Source organism: Mastacembelus armatus, chromosome 7, assembly GCF_900324485.2.
Source record: "Mastacembelus armatus chromosome 7, fMasArm1.2, whole genome shotgun sequence".
In the NCBI taxonomy this organism is placed as follows: Eukaryota; Metazoa; Chordata; class Actinopteri; order Synbranchiformes; family Mastacembelidae; genus Mastacembelus; species Mastacembelus armatus.
Genome location: NC_046639.1, coordinates 10,267,055 through 10,291,009, shown reverse-complemented (window position 1 = coordinate 10,291,009; position 23,955 = coordinate 10,267,055). Strand labels below are relative to the sequence as shown.

At 42.2% G+C, this 23,955-nt stretch overlaps 1 protein-coding gene across 3 annotated transcripts in view; it reads right to left on the bottom strand.

Moving 5' to 3' along the window:
- Positions 1-21,959, bottom strand: part of src (v-src avian sarcoma (Schmidt-Ruppin A-2) viral oncogene homolog) — a 30,088-nt gene extending 8,129 nt beyond the window's left edge. Inside the window, exons 1-4 of one of the 3 annotated variants that reach the window (XM_026332068.1) lie at positions 21,877-21,959; positions 21,534-21,715; positions 916-1,176; positions 690-789 (exon numbers count right to left, since the gene is read on the bottom strand). In XM_026332068.1, the coding sequence (XP_026187853.1) occupies positions 690-789; positions 916-1,168 (353 nt within the window). In that variant the 5' untranslated portion in view covers positions 1,169-1,176; positions 21,534-21,715; positions 21,877-21,959. Of the gene's footprint in view, positions 1-689; positions 790-915; positions 1,177-21,533 lie in introns of all 3 variants that reach the window. The other 2 variants (XM_026332067.1, XM_026332070.1) reach the window with 2 other exon arrangements.
- Positions 21,960-23,955: the final 1,996 nt, after the last annotated feature.

Below are 23,955 nucleotides of genomic sequence, written 5' to 3'. Positions count from 1 at the left end.
ATATGTTCTGATTAAAATATTTAAACCACTGCATAACTGAGGGTGACACAGTAAAAGTGGGGGTTAAGGGAAGAAAACAACAGCATCTTACCATAACAAAAGCATATAAAGTCACTGTGCATGGCTGTATTACTACTGTACATGCAACTGGACAATTCAGAAAGCTCAGACAAGCCTTGTTTCTGATTTCATGCTGCATGTTAGCCTCTGTTTCATGGATTCTGGGTGTACTTGACCCAATAAGGATCCATGGCTTTAGCTCTAGGTGTCAAATGAAGCAATAATTCACTACTGTCCTCAGCTCCTGCCTTCTAGGTCAGTACTTTGCTAGTGGTGGTGCAGCACTATAGTATATGGTTCACTGCACCTCTATTGATTCATTGAAAAAGCCTGTATTTGTAAAAACAAGCAGAGTAACTAGGTCTCCCAATCTGTCTACTATTCAGGATTTACATGTAAAAATAGCAATGCCCTTACTGAGGAGGACTCAGCAACAAGATATAATCACACTTTGTGTATTTTGTGCAGAAATGTGTCAGCTGATAGAGAGGTAATCACCCTGTGCTTACAGGAGGTTACAGAGGGACAAAAGGTGACATGCATTTCAGGATTCAGAGCAGCCAGTCAAACAACTGAGGAACAGAAAAGGGAAAATGGATTTGAGATTATTTCCTTTCTGTTTTCCTTACGTGTTGTTGACTATCTGAAGGCGTTCGCCCTTCTTGAAAGACAGATCTGAGGCTGTTCGAGACTCATAGTCATACAGTGCCACAAAGGTCGTCACACCACCTGGTAGAACGAGAAAGTTGTTTTATCCCTATTTGAACTTGTTTTTTTCACTACATGAATGAGTTAAAACAAATCACACAAATCAATGAAAGTAAAAATTAAGGTAAAGAGACTATAGGTTCTCACCTGCTAGTGTGATTATATTAGAGGGGGAGACACTGTTACTGTCCACACCTCCAAACAGGGTCAGCTCTGCGTTACTGGCCATTGACTGATTGCCAATCAGACCTCCATCTATAGTAGGGCTGCGGTTGGGTGTTAGGGACTGTTGGTTGGAGCTGAGGTGGTGGCTACCAGCCCCTCCCCCAGAGCTCAAGTTGCCATCAAGGCTTCGGGTTCTCTGGCCTGCATCCTTGGGCTTACTTTTGGATCCTCCCATTCCTGAGGCTTGTGGTGCATTCAAGGACATAAAAATGAAAGTCAGTGAGATTACAGACTCCAAAAAATTTCATTTCAAGGTGCTGCAACAGATAAATTACATAATTTTGTACCAAACAGACTTGCTGTCATTTAATTCATTTCAATTCAATTCAGTTTTATTTGTATAGCGCCAAACCACAATACAAATCATCTCAAGGCACTTTACAAAAACTAAAACTAAAAACCCAACAATTCCCTTATGAGCAAGCACTTGGCGACAGTGGAGAGGAAAAACTCCCTTTAACGGAAGAAAAAACCTCCAGCAGAACCGGGCTCAGTTTGGGTGGCCATCTGCCTCGACCGGTTGGGGTGAGTGGATAGAGCAGAGAGAAAAGAACAGCAACAATAAATAACAAATAGACACTGCAGGTTGGTGGGGCCAGTAACTGCACATCAGCGATATACAGCTCCAGGACCAGGGACACCTGCAGAAGGTACAGAGAGAACAGAGAGAGAGGGAGAGAGCACAAACTAGGGGAGAGAGAGAGCACAAGGTTAGTGACATTCAATGGTGGAATATACATGAGGTGGGAGGAGAGGAAGAGAGGGGAGGGGAAGGGAAGGGGGGGGGGGGGTTAGGGTAGGGGAGCTCAGTGCCTGAAGCCAGCCCTAACTATATGCTTTGTCAAAGAGGAAGGTTTTAAGTCTAGCCTTAAAAGTATAGAGAGTGTCTGCCTCCTGAACCCAGGCTGGGAGCTGGTTCCACAGGAGAGGAGCTTGATAACTAAAGGCTCTGCCTCCCAGTCTGCTTTTGGAAACTCTGGGAACCACAAGTAGACCTGCACTCTGAGAGCGAAGTGGTCTATTGGGATAATATGGTACTATGAGGTCTTTAAGGTATGAAGGAGCTTGATTATGAAGGGATTGGTATGTGAGAAGAAGGATTTTAAATTCTATTCTATATTTTACAAGGAGCCAATGAAGAGAAGCTAATATAGGAGAAATATGATTCCTCTTGCTAGTTCCTGTCAGGACTCTGGCTGCGGCATTCTGGATTAATTGGAGGCTTTTTATGGAGATATTGGGACATCCAGATAGTAATGAGTTACAGTAATCTAGCCTTGAAGTAACAAATGCATGGACTAGTTTTTCTGCATCATTTTGAGACAGGATGTTCCTAATTTTGGAATTTAATTTACATAGAATACATTCAGCGGAAAAATTTCTCCAAATGCCACAAGACCAGATGCAGAAACTAGAGACAGACTGCAGGCCACTGCACTAAAATCACTGATGATGTCATGTGAACTGCATGAAGCAAAACTTCACCAAGGACACTGAAGCAGCTGCCACTCTTTGGTTTCAACATACAGTGGGTACAGAAAGTATTCAGACCCCTTTAAATTTTTCACTCTTTGTGTCATTGCAGCCATTTGCCATAATCAAAAAAGTTCATTTTATTTCTCATTAATGTACACTCAGCACCCCATCTTGACAGAAAAAAACAGAAATGTAGAAATTTTTGCAAATTTATTAAAAAAGAAAAACTGAAATATCACATGGTCATAAGTATTCAGACCCTGTGCTCAGTATTGAGTAGAAGCACCCTTTTGAGCTAGTACAGTCATGAGTCTTCTTGGGAATGATGCAACAAGTTTTTCACACCTGGATTTGGGGATCCTCTGCCATTCTTCCTTGCAGATCCTCTCCAGTTCTGTCAGGTTGGATGGTGAACGTTGGTGGACAGCCATTTTCAGGTCTCTCCAGAGATGCTCAACTGAGTTTAGATCAGGGCTCTGGCTGGGCCAGTCAAGAACGGTCACAGAGTTGTTCCGAAGCCACTCCTTTGTTATTTTAGCTGTGTGCTTAGGGTCATTGTCCCGTTGAAAGGTGAACCTTTGGCCCAGTCTGAGGTCCTGAGCACTCTGGAAGAGGTTTTCTTCCATGATATCTCTGTACTTGGCCGCATTCATCTTTCCTTCAATTGCAACCAGTCGTCCTGTCCCTGCAGCTGAAAAACACCCCCACAACATGATGCTCCCACCACCATGTTTCACTGTAGGGATTGTATTGGGCAGGTGATGAGCAGTGCCTGGTTTTCTCCACACATACCGCTTTGAATTACCGCCAAAAAGTTCAATCTTGGTCTCATCAGACCAGAGAATCTTATTTCTCATAGTCTGCGAGTCCTTCATGTGTTTTTTGGCAAACTCTATGCGGGCTTTCATGTGTCTTGCACTGAGGAGAGGCTTCCGTCAGGCCACTCTGCCATAAAGCCCCGACTGGTGGAGGGCTGCAGTGATAGTTGACTTTGTGGAACTTTCTCCCATCTCCCTACTGCATCTCTGGAGCTCAGCCACAGTGATCTTTGGGTTCTTCTTTACCTCTCTCACCAAGGCTCTTCTCCCACGATTGCTCAGTTTGGCTGGACGGCCAGGTCTAGGAAGAGTTCTGGTCGTCCCAAACTTTTTCCATTTGAGGATTATGGAGGCCACTGTGCTCTTAGGAATCTTGAGTCCCGCAGACATTCTTTTGTAACCTTGGCCAGATCTGTGCCTTGCCACAATTCTGTCTCTGAGCTCCTTGAGCTGTAAGGTCTTATATAGACAGGCCTTTCCTAATTTAGTCCAGTCAGTTTAATTAAACACACCTAGACTCCAATGAAGGAGCAGAACCATCTCAAGGAGGATCAGAAGAAATGGACAGCATGTGAGTTAAATATGAGTGTCACTGCAAAGGGTCTGAATACTTATGACCATGTGATATTTCAGTTTTTCTTTTTTAATAAATTTGCAAAAATTTCGACATTTCTGTTTTTTTCTGTCAAGATGGGGTGCTGAGTGTACATTAATGAGAAATAAAAAACTTTTTTGATTTTGGCAAATGGCTGCAATGACACAAAGAGTGAAAAATTTAAAAGGGGTCTGAATACTTTCCGTACCCACTATAGATATGAGATCTGCTTCATCCCACCACCACTAGCAGAGGGAACAAACACACAGAGCAGACATGTTGCACAGACCTGCATGCATGTATCAGACGCAGATGCCCAGACAGAGAAATGCTACAGTAGCTTATGGTGTCAGTCAGTCTTTTGGCTTCTTTTTTTTTTTTTTTTTTTTTTTTTTTTTTTTACAGTAATCATTTAAAAATGACTTTATCTAATAAAATACTTATTAAGGTCAATTCAATTATTATACCAGAACTGAAACACTGCTGGGATATTTCTTTTGTAGTAGTGGTGAATTCAAATTCATAATCAGTTATTTAGGTATTTATCAATGAAAAATGTGAACAACAATACTACTTGATGAAAAGAGACCAAGTTTGACCAAGTGTTGCTGTGTTTCTTTATTTATAAAGAAACACAGCAACACTGTGCTGCTCAGGCTTAGGAAGTAGCTCTAATCACATCTTAGTGCAGTGAAATGATTACACTCAGCCAAGGATAATTTAGGGACTCAACAATGTGCTATCATGGACAGATATAGTTACAGGGGGTCTGACAAGAAATGCTAATTTGCAGAAAACACTAAGGTGGGGTGGTTTGGGAGCCCTTCTGATAAGCAGCTGTGGGTCATAGGGGGATGCGAGTGAGTGTCAGGGTGCTCAACTCTCTGCGGACGTCCCCTGCCTAGCTGTTGCTATTAAGGAGCCTGTGCATCTCTTGGATCTAAAACTAGAGAACGCCAGTTTATGGACCCAATGTCATTCACAAGCAGAGTCTAATCCTAAATAAGAGACAAGCTACAACACAGTGTAATGTGGAAAATATACGGCACAAAGAAGAGTTCATTAAGAGTTCACTAAGCACGCAAGGGACATTAGTGAAGCTGTCGCTGGTTCTTGTCAGTCATTTTGGATGCTTGCTCCATTTCCCCACTCACTTTTCAAAAGAATGACAATCTGCCAGGGGAGGGGAAGCAGAGGATACATAGAGACCAGGGTTTACTGGTGTGCTTTCATTCATTTTAAAAGGTTCCTATGCATATACAGTATATAGACGTGCATGTGTACTCATCCAGAAGAGCTGGGATGCAGCTAAGAGAGAAGGAGTCAGGAGGAAAGTCTGATGAGGAGTGGAGCCAAAAAGTAGGGTAGTATAACATGGGGGTTCATTTTTGATTGGCAGAGGGTTTAATTAGACTGGACAGTTGAAATCTCTCCCCAAGGCATGTCTGCATAAAGGAGGTTGCGGTAAGTGTGACAACGTGAGCTAGCAACAAACAAGAGAGCAGACACAAAAATGATGGGTGGATATGGGAGTTGCTCATTGTGTGTTTTGTGTTCTCCCTGAGCAGACTGGTCACATGGGTGATAAGCTGTTTGGGACAGAGTACAGTGGAGACGCCACCTCTCTCATCTCCAGTCAGGGGTCAGCCTTCCCTGATCTGATGACACTTTCCTTTAAGGAATGTTGCCTTAATCAGATAACATGAACACGTTATGAACACATTAGTTCATAAACATACAACACGTGCTGACACACTGAATATGCATATCAATATGCATATGCATGGGTATGTATACCAACATATATGTATATATATATATATATTTATTTATGTACACACATCACCCAAAACTCCTGGAAAGGGAAACAGAAGCAAATAAAAATGAAACTGAGCACACAGTGTCAGAGAGACAAAGCTGCATGTAAACCCCTCCAGCTAGGCGTAGGGGGAGGGGGGGGATTTGCTTAATTATGCATAAGATCTGGCAATGAATTTTAAATCCTTCAAGTCCCTCTGGGCTTTTGGTAAAGGGGAATAGTCTTCATACTGCTTCTGGGGATGTTTTCTGCTGCATATCACTGTTTTGCTTACTTTTTTAATGTGTGAAAATAGTATCCTCTAATTGAAATAATACAAAGGAGTTAGTGTCATTCATCCACTAGACAGAGGCTTTGTCAGGGTAGGATCATGACACTGGTCTGTTTCCTCCAACAACACAGACTTTGTTATGACGTCGTCTGTGATCTGACATTTTATTAAAAAACCTTTTGATCTTTCGGGAGGGATCAAACAGCCCTGAACATCAAAATTGAAGAAGCTTGCATCAGATGGCCTAACGAGAGATTTCCCAGTATGAAGCTGGGAAACTCAAAGTAATACTGAAGGAGACAGTGAAACTCAGCTATATGAAGCAGCAAGTTAGGACTTGTATGTTGCAATGACATTTACAGTATACCCCTCACAGTGTTTGTTGTGGTTGGCCTAGGTTTAACACGTGGGCTGGGCATGTTCTGACAATCTACCCAAGTCATTACCGCCTCAGGAAACAGGTTTAAAATAACCTGTAACCTTATTGACCTTAGAAATATAAGGCTCTATTTGACTTTTTGTGTCAAAATCCTTTCTTACTTTGAGCTGGTTTATTTTTACTTTAAACCTAAGCATTAATGGGTATATAATTTATTTATTGTTTCACCTGTGGCTGCAGTTAAAAGAGTTGAAAAGAGTATGAAATGGTCTGCAATTAATATCAAAATGAATCATTTTATTAGAGACATTGTGAGAGTAATGTTATATCTTGTTTGACTGTGGGGAAAATCTATTTTTACCATTTCCTAATACTAGGCAGCTAGTTTGTAAGGTTAATTACACAATTCTTGGTAACATTTGCCAGCAAGAATGAATGTTATTGTTAGCTATTTAGTTACTGTAACAAGAATATTAACATTTTCCTATGTATGAATCTGAGATACATTTAAATAATATTTAGATAATGAGTTTATAGCTGGTTAGCTGATGAACATTTTACTGATCAGATGCTATTAACTTGATCTGTGTTTGATAATTGGCAACTAATGTTACTTCAGAAATGACAGCAATAACACAACATTTTCAAATGGAGTGATCAGAAATAAAAAGTTCTAGCTTGCCATTCACATGATCTGATACTAACTGGGTTTGTGTTTCTTTATAAGCTTTGCACTACAGCAAAAACACAAAGATTACGTTGACTACTCCCCAGGCACAGATACTGTCAGTGATGAGCCAAGCTTGACCGGATAAAAGGCTGAAGGCCGTTCTTTTGGACATGACCTGCAGAGTATATCTGAAGGAAAATAACATTTGATGTCCATTGGCGTCCTCTACAAATCATCTTTCCACCTTGCTGCGTGAGCAACAAGTGCCAGATTGCAGAGAAATAACATCTTGTTTTTATTCCATTTGCATAAACACATCAAATGTTTAAAATAGTGCGTGCATGTATACTCTGTTCACATGGGCTTGAGAGCATGAACACAAGTGGATAAATGGACAGGCTGCACTCACTTTCAAAATCACAATAGTGGAAACAAACTCACGCTTGACCACCAACAACCTGATTCCAACATTGACTAAGGTAGCTCAGGAGATGTGAATATATCTACAGCCAATGTTTGTTTCTGTGTGAGTTAGTGAGTGATCCTGGGGAATATATTCCATCACTGCCACCAATCGTAGCATAATCCAGCCCTGCTTGTTCTGTCCATATTATCACCATCTATTCCCTAATCGTATTCGCCAAACGCTGTGACAACGTTCCATCTGGGGCCTCCAAACCACACGGATGCTGCAATGACAAGACAGGACAGACGGGTCAAACAACTACTAATGTTGCTGCTGCTGCTGCTCTGAGCAATTTCTCTTATCTTGTCTCAACGAATCCATCTGCTGTGGAAAAAAACAGCAACGAATTGTGAATATTCAAATTTTTGAATTTCCCCTTGGGTATTAATAAATTTATCTTATGTTATTTATCTCATCTCCACTGGAAAGACCGAGCACATTTCATTTTTAATTTTTTAAGACAGTCATGCAGTTTGACGAAACTCAACACTTGTGTAGTACAACAGGTGGGCCAGTTCCTGGCTTTGAGCAAACACTGGGTGTAGCTGAATATCATCTTGTTTCTCTTCTCCTTCAACAAACATTAATAGAGGAAGTGGCTGCTTGGATGTGTTTGCACAATGGTACTACCCCCGCAGGGTTCCATCCACACTTCCCACTTTGTTACCCATTAGGTTAATAATTGCAAACAGCTAAGATGAAATAGCACAGCAGAGCACTTGTCATAAAGCTGCTGGCATTTCAGCTTTTTTTATATGAAGCAAGTAGAACAACTCAGATCCAGAAGCTCCTCCATGTTTGGAAGTCTGAAGGTAAACACATGCCCCGATGGCAGGACTTCGCTGAGTCCTGGATAAAGTGTGTGTACCAACCACCTCCTATACTCCTGGAATGGGCAGTCAGACAGGCAGAGGTATGGGGAGGTGGTGAAGTCAATATTTACATCTATATACACCACACACACACATACAGCCTGGCTGTTGCCATGGTGGCGATTCCCTGCATTCCACAAACCAACAAACTGCACAAACTGCACACAGACGTTTGGGCCAAAACACTCAGAGAGCACTGCATGCCTATGTGATGAAGAAAAATGAAAGATCAGCAGAGGCTCCATCTCTCTACATTATGTGTGATGTCTGTCAATTCTTGAAAACATTTAGGCGAGAAAGAGAGAAGGTGAGATCACCTGAAGAAAATTTTTAATTGTCAGCTTTTGAGTTATCCCACAGGAAGATTCTTCAAACAACATGTTTGGTCCATTTTCCGAGCCTGTCAGGAGCTTGCAGTGTGCTGGCTTTTATAACAGGATCAGAGACTGAGAACCTATCCCTTCCACTAGGTACTTTATCACCACTGCTATTATTGCTAAAGAAGTGACATACAGCTTAGATCACCTTTTGTTTCATGAATACTACAGCTAACCAGACCTAAACGTCATATGACATCTCTGGGCTTGTAGAGCTGAGCAGCTGGCTGCTCTATCTTAAGCCCCCTGCTTACCAGAGGAATTTTTTTTTCACCCACTTCCAAACAACAAATGCTATTGGCACCAACTGCAGGTTGATAGATTTTCTGTTATCCCCTGTTTCTAATCTGACCATGACATATATGAAATTATTTTGGGATTGAGGCTCAGTAAGAAAATATCTGGGCCATTTTAGCTGAGGTGATCTACTGGCTTTTGCAAAGGAAAGTGGCAAGTAGAGAAACCTACTAAAAAATGTCTGTTAAAAGAATAGTAGTGGAGGCTAGGCTGAGGTCAGAAGTGAGCATATATGAGCAGCAGTATGGTTTCATGCCAAGAAAGAGTACCACGATGCAATATTTGCTTTGAGAATGCTGATGGAGAAGTACAGAGAAGGTCAGAAGGGCTGCATTGTGTCTTTGTAGATTTGGAAAAAGTGTATGACAGGGTGCCGAGAGAAGAGCTGTGGTTTTGGATGAGGAAGTCTGGAGTGGCAGAGAAGTATGTTCGAGTGGTGCAGGACATGTATGGGAGATGTAAGACAATGGTGAGGTGTGCTGTAGGGGTGACAGAGGAGTTCAAGGTGGAGGTGGGACTGCATCAAGGATCGGCCTTGAGCCCCTTCTTGTTTGCTGTGGTGATAGTTAGGCTAACAGATGAGGTTAGACAGGAATCTCTGTGGACCATGATCTTTGCAGATGACATTGTTATCTGTAGTGAGAGCAGGGAGCATGTGGAGGAAAATCTAGAGAGGTGAAGGTTTGCTCTGGAAAGGAGAGTAATGAAGGTTAGCCACAGTAAAACAGAGTACGTGTGTAAATGAGAGGGACTCAAATAGAATGGTGAGGTTACAGGGAGTAGAGGTGAAGAAGGTAGAGGATTTTAAGTACCTAGGGTCAACAGTCCAGAGCAACGGAGAGTGTGGAAAAGAAGTGAACAGACGTGTGCAAGCAGGTTGGAACGGGTGGAGGAAAGTGTCAGGTGTGATGTGTGACAAAAGAGTGTCAGCAAGAATGAAATAAGGAAAGGTGTACAAGACAGTGGTGAGACCAGCAATGATGTATGGTTTAGAGACAATGGCACTGAGAAAAAGACAGGAGGAAGAGCTGGAGGTAGCAGAGCTGAAGATGTTGAGGTTCTCTCTGGGAGTGACGAGGATGGATAGGACTAGGAATGAGTACATCAGAGGGACAGCTCATGTTAGATGTTTTGGAGAAAAAGCCAGGGAAGCCAGATTGAGATGGTTTGGACATGTTCAGAGGAGGGACAGTGAATATATTGGTAAAAGGATGCTGAGGTTAGAGCTGCCAGGAAGGAGGCCTAGAGAAAGACCAAAGAGGAGATTCTAGGATGTAGTGAAGGAGGACATGAGGATAGCTGGTGTGCGGGTGGAGGATACAGAAGACAGGGTTAAATAGAGGCAGATGATTTGCTGTGGTGACCCCTGAAGGGAGCAGCCAAAAGGAAAAGAAGACAAAGATGTTGACTCTACCATGACTTTTTGCCCCACATTTTAATACATCTCCAGCACTCGCTTTCCTCTTTACATGTTCCTTATTCTCTTCAGCTTATCTGGAGCCAGCTCCACCCACTTCATTATGTCAAAAGCCCACACTTTCCAGTTCCACAGGCAGCACTGTGATTAAAATCGGATAAGCCACATCACTGTGGGACGCTGTGCCACTCGTCATACAAAACAATTACGCTTCCACACTTACACATCAAGATGGACTAGGGCCCAGACCTTTCCAGTCAGATAAAGTCCAACAGAGTCAGAGACTGCACTGTGGATGTGTATTTCCTTCAACCATTGCTGATGCTACAACATCACCAAAGTGCCCTAGTAAATTGTACCCTGATTTGAAACACTTACCTCTGAGATTCTTGAAACCCTTGAAATGTCACTGTGTTACCTTTGTTACCTCTGGGTGTTTTACTGAAAAAAATGTGTATACAATCTGATTTAACTATAAGCTTCCTAGATGGGCTGAGACAGAGGACATTACTGTAATTTCCTCTGCTCAACTCAGCTGGTTTGTTACAAAGCAGCAAATAAAATCCAGCACTTTAAGTATTTGCTTAAAGTGCTAATGCTTAATTGTGTACACAAAATTATGCAAAAGTTATACAGATTAATATTCATAATAAACCATAAAAGACCAAATGAACCAATTGTGAAGCACTGAACCTCATTACAATGCTGTCATGTTTTATGGCCCTTTCAGCTGTTCTCTTGGCAGCTGTGGTGAGCACCACCTCTTATCTCTCCCCCTGAAAAACAAGATTTGAGACATCTGTGGCATGCACCATACTGTGACTGCCGTGAAGGGACCCATGGGTAGTCAATGTATTGTACCAACAGTGTATGTAAATATTGTGTGGTGCAGTAAACAACAAAAATAGGTGGAATGGTTCACTACTGTACTGGTGAATGCTACTACTGACTTTTCAATTCAATTCAATTCAATTCAATTTTAGTTGTATAGCGCCAAATCACAGTACAAATCATCTCAAGGCACTTTAAACTTTACGTTTGTCCACGTTGGGTTGCTTGTGGGCTTTCCTACAACCACAGTCTCATATCCTCTTCCCTCTGCACCCCTGGTCTGCTGCTCTCATCTAAATATGGTCATTTTGTGAACTGAGACTGAAGAACCACGGTCATGTGTTCAAACAAGAAATAGAGAAGAGAGAGGGGGAGCACGGTGGAGGAATGGAGGAGAAGAAAAAGATAATCGTTAAGGGCCTCTGGCCTTCCTAACCCCCCACCCCTCCACCCCTAAAGTCAGTTTTATTTTCTCACACTCGGTCTAAATCCCCACCACCACCCCTCATGCTCTCTCCCACATTCTTTCTCTAATCCTTTCAGGAGATTTCCAGAGAGAAATGGTAAAAATAAAGGATTTCAAATCCTCACGTGTCAGACATATGTCTTGTGAGGAGGAAAAACATAATTTTTCTGCATCCCAAACATTAGTGAACTGGCAGAGCTCAAAGCACTGAGAAAATATTGACTGCAACAACAGGACATCTAAAGATCCAAAACAAATTGCAAAGACGTTAGCTGGTACTGCAACATGACATAAAGATACTAGTGATGTATCGAGAGTCACTTCAGATATTCTGTTTCAGGGTACCTTCGCAACCTACAGCGAACAAGGGGCATGATAGCATTTCAAAGAGGCAGCACTGGATTTGTTCCGAGAGCTTTTCATGTCTCATGCATCAATTACCTAGTAAGCTAGACTGACACCATTTAACTCCTCATCTGCACGGCCAGTCGGTAAGAGAATCCAGCCACCAGACAGCAGCCCTGACTTCTTATATCTGTATAATTTAGAAAAAACAGTTCTGCAAATTAATTCAAACAGAAAATACTGGATCACAGTGTACATATGAATATTAAACATAAACGTAAATACACTACCGTTCAAAAGTTTGGGGTCACCCAGACAATTTTGTGTTTTCCAAGAAAAGTCACACTTTTATTTAGCACGAGTTGTAAAATGAATAGAAAATATAGTCAAGACATTGACAAGGTTAGAAATAATATTTATTTGAAATAATTTTTTCCTTCAAACTTCAACGTCAAAGAATCCTCCATTTGCAGCAATTACAGCATTGCAGACCTTTGGCATTCCGGCTGTTAATTTTTTGAGGTAATCTGGAGAAATTTCACCCCACACTTCTAGAAGCCCCTCCCACAAGTTGGATTGGCTGGACGGTCGAGCTGCTCCCACAACAGCTCAATGGGGTTTAGATCTGGTGACTGCGCTGGCCAATCCATTACAGATAGAAGACCAGCTGCCTGCTTCTTCTCTAAATAGTTCTTGCACAATTTGGAGGTGTGCTTTGGGTCATTGTCCTGTTGTAGGATGAAATTGGCTCCAATCAAGCGCTGTCCAGAGTATGGCATGTCGTTGCAAAATGGAGTGATAGCCTTCCTCATTCAAAATCCCTTTTACCCTGAACAAATCTCCCACCTTACCAGCACCAAAGCAACCCCAGACCATCACGTTACCCCCACCTTGCTTGACAGATGGCGTCAGGCACTCTTCCAGCATCTTTTCAGTTGTTGTGTGTCTCACAAATGTTCTTCTGTGTGATCCAAACACCTCAAACTTCGATTCGTCCGTCCATAACACTTTTTTCCAGTCTTCCTCTGTCCAATGTCTGTGTTCTTTTGCCCATATTAATCTTTTTCTTTTATTGGCCAGTCTCAGATATGGCTTTTTCTTTGCCACTCTGCCCTGAAGGCCAGCATCCCGGAGTCGCCTCTTCACTGTAGATGTTGACACTGGCGTTTTGCGGGTACTATTTAATGAAGCTGCCAGTTGAGGACCTTTGAGGCGTCTATTTCTCAAGCTAGAGACTCTAATGTACTCATCTTCTTGCTCAGTTGTGCAGCGGGCCTCCCACTTCTCTTTCTACTCTGGTTAGAGTCAGTTTGTGCTGTTCTCTGAAGGGAGTAGTACACACCGTTGTAGGAAATCTTCAGTTTCTTGGCAATTTCTCGCATGGAATAGCCTTCATTTCTAAGAACAAGAAAAGACTGTCGAGTTTCACATGAAAGTTGTCTTTTTCTGGCCATTTTGAGCGTTTTATCGACTCCACAAATGTGATGCTCCAGATACTCAACCTGCTCAAAGGAAGGTCAGTTTTCTTGCTTCTCTAACCAGCTAAACTCTTTTCAGCTGTGCTAACATGATTGCACAAGGGTTTTCTAATCATCCATTAGCCTTCTGACACAATGAGCAAACACATTGTACCATTAGAACACTGGAGTGATAGTTGCTGGAAATCGGCCTCTATACACCTAGGTAGATATTGCACCAAAAACCAGACATTTGCAGCTAGAATAGTCATTTACCACATTAACACTGTATAGAGTGTATTTCTGATTAGTTTAAAGTTATCTTCATTGAAAAAAAAAAAAACAGTTTTTCTTTCAAAAATAAGGAAATTTCTAAGTGACCCCAATGTTTTGAACGGTAGTGTATGTAAAAGTGTTCCAGGTGTGTGTGTGTGTGCACTGTGCATTCCCAGGTCTGTTGCAGGAGTGCAACTGGGTCCAGTCATGGCTGTGGAATGCAGAGTAGAGGAAAAGGCGAGTTTCAACTCCTTTCCCGCTCCTACAGCCAAAAGCAGGAATGTACATGGAGCAGGTAGAGACACTGATGGCGCAGCACACTCAGATCGACAGACTGCCCCGAGCCACCTACCCCACATATTCCCTTTACCTGCTGTCAGGGAAAGGGAAAACAATGTCATGCAGCCACGTTTCACATAATGCATGAACATGAATGTAAAACCTGGTTGCAACATTCACACAGTGGCTGTTCATCCAGCCATGAAAAAGCTCTGGTCCAGATTGTGTTTATTGCCAACACAAATGAAATGCATGCTGAGAGTGTCATATGCTGTAGCTGATCATCAACTGATTGTAACACTAGTGTGTCTTCAAGAAAATCTCTAAAAAATGTGCTGTTAAAAAATGACAGAGGCTGACAGAAAAATTAAGTGTGAAAAGGAAGAAAAAGAAAGTGCCTGTGCAAATACTAAGAAACATTTTAAGAGCAGGGCAACAGTAGAACCTCTTTGCACATACAGCAGCATAAATAAGCATTCTGTTTCATAATCTCTATTGCTGCCTTGCCTGAATTCAAGCTCAAAACTAGGTACAAAGATCACACTGCTAGAGCTCAGCTTCCAAATAAGAGCAGAAAAGAAGTGGCAACACCCACCAGGGGATGGCCAATAAAATTTTAAAAGTCTGCCCATGAAACCCTTTATAATCAAAACATAACTGCCACCTATCATGACATTTCCATAGCAAATTAGAGGGCGAGGCCAACCAACGCTGGAGTAATTTCCTCCATCTCTTTTAAACATCCCATTTGTTCAGCAGACCCTGATTTTAATATTCAAATGCAACTCAGTGGGGCAGTGAGTCAGTGGAGAAGATGCTGGCTGCAAGGCAATCAGGGCTGAGCAGACAGTTGGTGTTGAGGTTGCAGCAATCACATGATACAGAGAGGTGGGTTCACTAAACTGCCGTGACAGAGGCAAGAGGAAGATGTTCTCTGCTTCACTGTGCACACACAGGTCAGTGGTCAACATTTGCTGGCCACAAGTGAATACAAACAGGCACAGTCTCATTGTCAGATTAAAGATGAGTAGGGTTAACCCACCACCAAAGCTACTGCATGCGAGTTTGTTCTGAAGCACCAATGACTACAGTCTTTTTGCTGCAGAACAGGCTATGAGCTGTAAAACCATATTTGAAAGTGAGAAATCACAGCACTTGTAATTAGTGAGTCATTGGTATTGTTTAGCTACGTCCTTCAGATATATTCGAACTGTACTTTTCTCATAAAACATCAGAAAACTGATGAAAACAAAAAATATATTCAATTTACTATTACATTAGTCAGAGAGAGGGAGCAAACATCACATCTGAGATGCTTTTTTTTGCATTTTTGTTTGAAAATGACTTTGTTAATTTGAAATTGTTTTAAGTTAATTAACACATCAATTAACTGACCTAATCATAATGTATTTTTGTAATGACAAGGCAAGGGAATAATTACATTCTGCCAACATCTCTTCATTAGCTCAACATTCTGATTCTGCATTTTTATGCATTCAGTGAGTCAGCAAGAGGATCTGATATTTTGTGTTCCCACATTCCCTAATGCATATTTTGTTTGTAAATTTCCACACTAAGTTTCTTTTCAGATTTTGGTCAGTTTGCAAGATATGCCCTTGGGCAGTGGTCTGAGTCTGATGAGGTCGATCACATGAGCACAAGATGTCAAACTCCATGTCAACATACACTGCAGTGATTCTCAGAGGATGGAGAGCCTCACATTTTCAGAGGGGGGTAGAGCAGCATGTGCTCTTCCCAGCATCTCATCATCCTGACCAGGCTCACACAGCTGCGCCTACACAAAGCCACACACAGAGGCATCTTTCTAAATGCCAAAGACGCCTTTCCTGTCACAAGAACCGAGCACAGAGCGATGGGAATGAGGGTGTGAGAGTGACTACTTTTCCACAGAGGCAACAGTGGGTGAATTGAGTGGAGATGTGTGGCCTATGTCACCCTGGCCCCTTCCCAGACCAGAGGGACAGGAAGTGGCCAGGGATCCTGGGAGGGTACAAGCCCTCCTCTGTGTATCTGTATCAAACCACTATCAGATAGTTTTTCTCAAATGGCCAGCAAGCGCAGTCCGCTCTGACACAGAGTTTAGAGAGATATGTCAGAGCACTTCATTAGTGCATCCCTATCATTCAAACTGCCTCTACTAGGTGCAATGGACAGCTCTGTGCCTTCATGTTTGAACAGTGTGCACATCTATGACTCAAATTCAGGCAGAAATACAACACAGCACAGACTTTAAAGTAGAATAGAAATAAAACCTTTAGGTTATTGGTCTGCAAAGGGTAGACTGTAAAGCACACAAGAGTGACAGACATAAAACTAGGTCACTGACACATAAAAGCCTAAACAGAGAGAGACAGACAGATAAAGCCCTACAGGATGAGATATGAAACAAAAGAATGGAAGAACAGGTGGCACTGGTATTCCCATGCTCAACTGTATGCCCTTGACTGTAGTTGGGCACTAATTAGCACTAAATCTGGGCCAGAGCGACAGACGTTTAGTATCTGCCACATGAAAAATTCAAAGGCATTTGTCAGCAGGAAGCCATCACAAATCTCATTCCCCTCTTTTATGTATACAATCCCTCTCTTTCTCTGCCTTTGGAGTATACTGCACATCTGAAGAGAGGTTGATACTGGCATCAGACAAATGTTTTGTTTAATTACTCCAAAGCCAAGAGGGAACTGAAGCAAATATGAGACACACTACTATTACTATGACTACTACTACTAATACTACTAATACGACTACTACCATTAAAGCCTGGATTCCTTTCCTGTTATCCTCCATCCTGCCATTTGTGATCCCTTCTTTTTATTACTGTTCCTCAAGGCATTAAGTTAGTTCCTCCTTAAAATACCCTAAACAAACACAAAACATCCTCAGTGCCAATTAATCCTCATCTGACCTACAGGAAAGTGGGACACTCACTGGATCAAACAATTAACTCAGCAAACCATTAACACCAGTGGAACTGTTCAGTTTGCTTGAGTGCATTTAAGTACAGAGGCAACTATACACATCACCATCAAAATGCTTGGCTGTGATGCTTGGGAAACAGTATCTCTACAAATCACCCCTAAATGGTTCCTTGCCATCTTTCTTAATAGGTTCACAAAGGCAATGTTTGAAAGGCAATGTCTTAAAGCTGCTGATTCTCCACGCGGGAGAGCTGTGGAAACAAGCAGTTCATTGATGCCAAGCCCAGTGTATCACCCTAACAGACAGACCACTCCAGTATAAGTGGAAACAAAGGGGCCAGTCCACAGACACATTGCCAATTAGCAGGAATTTCAGCCTCAAGAGCTACTTTCCAGCAGTCTCATAGGAGCTGACATAAACATCCATAGCTTTCACAGGAAGGCATTCATGGGATTCCAAGGAGCATTAGGTCCCCTCTGAGGTCCCTGAAATCTGGCAGTTAGAAAGTACAATGGACCATCTCGTATCACTTGGAGAAACTCCCCACTCTCTGGTTGGCCACTGCGTCTGGTGTACAATGCATGCTAAGAGGCTGGTGAAAATGGGAATATTTGTCTTGGCTTTACAGTAGCTCAAAGTATTTATAATGAACTGTGTATCCCACTGGGACTTCGTAAACTGCATGAAATGAGCAGAAGTCTAATAGAAAGAAACAAAAATAGGCATCATACATCTCCTGAAACAAGGCTTCATCCCCAGCATCAGTTTGCATGTCATTGGCCTGATATTAAATTTTAGGATATGGAATCCATGGGATATAATATATTTTTGCCTGCTTGCTGCCCCATACCCTAATTCCGTTCAGGAAAATAAAAAATAAAAACTGGCAAGATCTGTGGAGGATTAGTTTAATGCACTACTGATAACTGAATGTAATGGCAAATTTACTTTCATTAAAAAAAAAAAAAAAAAAAAAAACTATTGATGTCTGATCTCTGGAGAAATGTGTCTGATTTCAGAAAGGATTATGGAGAGGGCTGTGGATTTATACCCAATATTTAGGTTAAGTCAGCTCAAAAAGCTGCAGTGGCACTCTGCAATTGTGGTTCAGCACGTTCAAGCATGTGTGCGCTTGCAAAAGGCATCATATCCCAACTGTCATGACAGCAAAAGAGTGATGTCCTGCACAAAATGGTGCAGTGATATATAAGTGTCTGAGTAAATCCAGACCAGGTTTTATTTCCTAGGCTCATGACAACAGATGAAGTTAGTAGCTCTGTGGATTTTGGTAGCTGTAAATAAGAGCTGCGGTCATGAATCTCTTCCTTGCATGTGCGCGTGTGGAACAACCAGTGGCAGTTTCAGGGTAAGTGAATCACTTCCTATTGCAAGCGTGTCGTGCTGTATAGTTCGTCTACAGATTAGCAACAGACTAGCTATAGTCGAACACACCTAAAAACTAACAAAACTCTCTAAACAATTCTTTAACCGCTACATTCCGGTACTAGTCAAGTACCTTTCTATTTTTACCGGTATTTATTGCTATTTCCTGATTTAGCGCTCATTAGCCTACCAGTTAGCTTAGCTCGCTAGTAACGTGGCTTCTCCCTCTTTCTCTTTCCTGCTCGGTGTGCCACCTGTTTAGTTACTCCTCTGCCTCCTTTAGTGATAATGATACATGTAATAAGTGCAAGATTCTGGTAGCTTTGGAGGCGAGGATCACTGATTTCGCAGCGCGGCTCCGCACCTTTGAACAAAAGCCAGCTAGTCTAGCCCCGTTAGCAGGTGTGGAGCCACCGGGCTCAGGCTCAGGGTCTGTTAGCGGTCCAAGGGCAGCTACGGAGCAGTCCGGAGAATTAGCCTGGGTGACGGTCCGATGGAAACATACTCCTAAGCAGAAGTCCACGGCTCATCACCTGCCTATTCACGTTTTCCCCGCTCAGCGACACACCCGCTGAGAAACCGACTCTGACAATTGGCGATTCCAGTCAGAAACGTGAAGCTGGAGACACCAGCGACCATAGTCAACTGTATTCCTGGGGCCAGAGCGGGCAACATCGAGTCAAATCTGAAGCTGCTGGCTTAGGCTAATCGTCTTGATCCAGGAGTCTTGGCTAATTATAGACCAATATCCAACCTACCATTTATTTCTAAAATCCTAGAAAAAGCTGTTACTAAGCAGCTATCACACCACTTACACAGGAATGAACTATTTGAAGATTTTCAATTAGGATTTAGAGCACATCATAGTACAGAAACAGCACTGTTAAAAGTCACCAACGATCTTCTCTTAGCCTCAGATGATGGACTTGTTTCTATACTTGTCCTCCTAGACCTTAGTGCTGCATTCGACACTATTGACCACAACAGCTTATTACAGAGACAGGAGCATGTGACTGCTATCAGAGGAACAGCATTAAAATGGTTCCAATCCTATTTATCGGACAGATTGCAGTTCGTTCATGTCCATGATGAACCTTCCACAAGCACAAAAGTTAGTTATGGAGTTGCCCAAGACTCTGTGCTTGGACCAGTTCTGTTCACCCTGTACATGCTTCCTTTAGGCTATGTCGTTAGGAAGCACTCTATTAATTACCACTGCTATGCAGATGACACTCAGCTGTATCGATGAAACCTGTTAACACAAACCAGTTAACCAGACTTCAAGCGTGTCTAACTGACGTAAAGGCCTGCATGACCAGTAACTTTTTACTTTTAAATTCAGAGAAAACAGAAGTTATTGTATTTGGGCCTAAAAACCTCAGAAATAACTTTTCTAAAATTATAACTACTTTAGATGGCATAGCCCTGGCCTCCAGCACTAGTGTGAAAAACCTTGGAGTTATTTTTGACTAGGACATGTCCTTTAACTCACATATAAAACAAATCTCAGGTCTAATTGTGGTTCCCAGAGTTTCCAAAAGCAGAATGGGAGGCAGAGCCTTTAGCTATCAAGCTCCTCTCCTGTGGAACCAGCTCCCAGTCTGGGTTCAGGAGGAAGACACTTTCTGTACTTTTAAGGCTAGACTTAAAACCTTCCTCTTTGACAAAGCGTATAGTTAGGGCTGGCTTCAGGTAACCCTGAACCATGCCTTAGTTATGCTGCTATAGGTCTAGACTGCCCGAGGACCATTGGTACACCGAGCTCCCCTACCCCTACCCCTCCCCCTCCCCCTCCCTTCCCTTCCCTTCCCTTCCCTTCCCTCCCCTCTCCTCTCCTCTCCTCTCCTCTCCTCTCCTACTCTCCTCCCCCTCACAATACCATTGAATGTCACTAACCTTGTGCTCTCTCCCTCTCTCTCTGTACCTTCTGCAGGTGTCCCCGGTCCTGGAGCTGTATATCGCTGATGTGCAGTTACTGGCCCCACCAACCTGCAGTGTCTTTGATGTTTATTGTTGCTGTTCTTTTCTCTCTCCTCTATCCACTCACCCCAACCGGTCGAGGCAGATGACCGCCCAAACTGAGCCCGGTTCTGCTGGAGGTTTTTTCTTCTGTTAAAGGGAGCTTTTCCTCTCCACTGTCGCCAAGTGCTTGCTCATAAGGGATTTGTTGGGTTTTTTGTTTTTGTAAAGTGCTTTGAGATGATTTGTATTGTGATTTGGCGCTATACAAATAAAATTGAATTGAATTGAACTGAATTGAATCTGTGCAGTGATCATGGACCAGTCAGGGCTAGTGAGTTCAGCATATACAGAACAATGAATGGCCACAATGTTAAGACACAATGACAATGGGTTCCCTAAAAGAATGACCTCAAAGTAATGAGGTCTATGCATACCTAAAGTTTTCTATTATTAGTTACCACCACATTAGAGTCAATATTTGGGATTTTGAGTCATGTTGAGTGGGAGAGACTAATCCTAAGGACATACCAACCATGTTTTCAAAGTATGTGAGAACCTCGGATGGAAAATCTACTGCAGAGTGAACAAGCAAAAGCAAGTATGCACTGTTAAAAAAAAAAAAAAAAAAAAAAAATATATATATATATATATATATATATATATAAGCTGTGCAGTGGCCACCTATATCATACTCCTCTCCACTCATCTTCTCACACTCACTCATACAGTAAAACAGCACAGGGCCTATACAAAACTGACTGCAGGGCAAATAGAGCTGCTAGGTTTCAGTTTATCTTGTGAATACTTCCACCCACAGAGTTATTTCTCTTCAAATAGAGGATTAAGCTGCTCCCAAAGTTTTTCAGACAGAGGAGTCTATAGTACAATGTGTAGTCTACAGTTAGACTAAAGACTACAGTTATAGCAGCTCTGACCAGTCCAGTATACTGGCTGTTTGAATTTAAAAGTGATCTGTTGGTCGTGAAAACAATAGAGAAAAAGATGTAATGAAATAAAAGATCCGTGTCACCACAACAGCCTTCTCCAAATGAATATGTTGCACAGTTGACATTGAACCCCTCATTCATTTTAACAAGGCCCTGTTGTAGACTAATAACTATATTAACAAGTTCAGCCTACTCACCCTGACGCGCAGGCTACAGAAGATTTGGCGTCGTCTCTCTTCTGCCGGTCACACAAGCGGATTTCGCATCAAACCATTCAGAAACTGATAAGACAGACCCAGAGCTCGCCGATCTTCAAACCGGGGGATCTTCTTGGATCGTCGTCGTCGTCGGCGGCAGCGGCGGCGGATACAGTCGGTGCCTAAACGAGCAACAGAGGCGATGAGGATCCCATTCAGCTGGAGTGGCGGCACGGGGAGGTCAAGACAGGGAAACCCTCCGCAGCTACGAAAACGTTTCTCATTTGCATATACGCTAAATCAGTTCTATTGAAGTCAAAAACACACTTAAAAGTGCCCGTACCTCTTCGTGTAACACTAAGCAAGCACTGAGCTCTGAGCAGGAACCCCGATATCATCACCAAAACAGTGGGCTGTGATAGGGGCGGGTCTCCTGTGATTGGTGGAAGTGTTTACGTGCAATTGACCTATGATTCACTTGAATGGGAGTTTCACGGAAAGCCACTCCTCACCTGAGAGCACAGGTTCAAATGTGGCCCACTACTGTACTTACTCATTACTTTTGACTGCGTTTCTGTTTGAATCTAAGTCATAGCTTGTATTCTTGTATTAAAATTCTGATTGAAGTAGTCGATCTGATCTATATACTGTATCCATAATGGTAATAAGATAATATGAATTGTCTGCTTTGTTGAGAGGACAACTCCAGAACCAGAAGAAAGTAAAAGTAAAAAAAAAACAGAATTCTCTCAATTTGTGGTACATACAAATACACAAGCCTCATTCCCTCTCTCTTTTCGGTGGCACACTTCTGCCACCTGCTGCTGACAAGAGATAGCACATCTATTGCACACGCATGAGGTGCAGCACGGCTTTTAATTTGCACATTAAACTATGAAACACTTAGCAGCATTCTTCTTTACAATTAAAATTATCAGCAAATAAAAGTACATGTTATGCAGTCATACTGCCACTTCTAAAGTTATTTTACTATGTTATGATTTTATTGGGCTTTTACTATATCATAAATATAAAAGAAGCTGGCTGTTGTAACTGGTTGAGATGTGGTTATTAATTAAAAAAAATACTGTTGGGCCTTCATCTGTAACATTGCATCACTATATGAACTGGTTTTATGTTTTGTATGTAGCCTACGATCTGTCTATATTAATCTCCAAACTAACCTGTAAGTGTCATGGTATAAAACGTACCGCGTAACGGAGCAAAGTAGAATTATAAAGTATTAGAAAAAGGAAGCGCTCATGGAAAGTAGAAGTACTCAAGTAAAATACAAGCACTAAAGTAAAGTACCAATTTGTCACAATCAAGTCACAAAGCTTGGTGGTAGGGTGGAGAGATGGTTAGCACTGCTGCCTCACAGCATGAAGGTTCAGGTTCAAAGCCCTGGGGCCTTTTTGTGTTCTCCTTGTGCCTGCATGGGTTTCCAGTCCAAAGATATGCAAGTTTGGGTAGGGTTAACTGGTAACTCTAACTTGCCTGCATGTGACTGTGTCTGTCTCTAAGTGTCAGCCCTGTGATAGACTGGTATCTGTACCCCTCCTCTTGCCCAGTGTCAGCTGGGATTGGCCCCAGCCCAACATGGCCCTGAATTGGTTTAGAGAATGGCTAGATGGAAGTCACAGGGCTAAGCACGAGTGTCCTGAAAATAATTACCAGTACATCTTTGAAAAACCCATAAAAAATGTTTAACAATACTTTAATATGCACTTTCAAGACAACACAAAATATTCTGTGTTGCACAAGAAAAACGTTTTGACATGTTTCCCAAGATGTGACTGTACTTCCTAACGCAGGTACCTGGACATGACATACACATCTTTGCTCTTTTTGTAATGTGTGTTATAACATGTTATTTGGTATACCAATATAAAATATTGGAAAGATGTAAACACACACCAACACTGGATAATAAAATGGTTCATTCTGTTCCACACTGCACAAGTTGATTATTGACATATTTAATTCTCTGGCTACCATTACTGTTTGGATTAGGGAGCAGATCTTGCAACTTGGGAGAGCAGTTAAAAATAATTTTTATTGTACAACAGACAGAATAGTTTGTATCCAGTTGGTTAGAGTCTTTGTTTTTTGGACAGTTTCTGCCTTTATTTTGATAGGACAGTGTAGATAGACAGGAGGCCAGGGTAGGGAGGAGGGGAAGACATGCAGGTATACAGGACGTCCGGCTCTGGAGTTGAATCGGCGTCACCTGCGTACATGGACGGGCACGCTACCGCTACGCCACCAGTGCCCCCCACCCCACAGTTGGTTAGAGTCTTTGATGATTCTCCAGAAGTTAAAGTTTTTAACAGTGCTCTGGGTTTTTCAAAAATTAGGGATTCATTTAATTACAGCTGCATGGTAGTACTGTATTTTGTTACTTGTTGTATAGTGCTTTTTG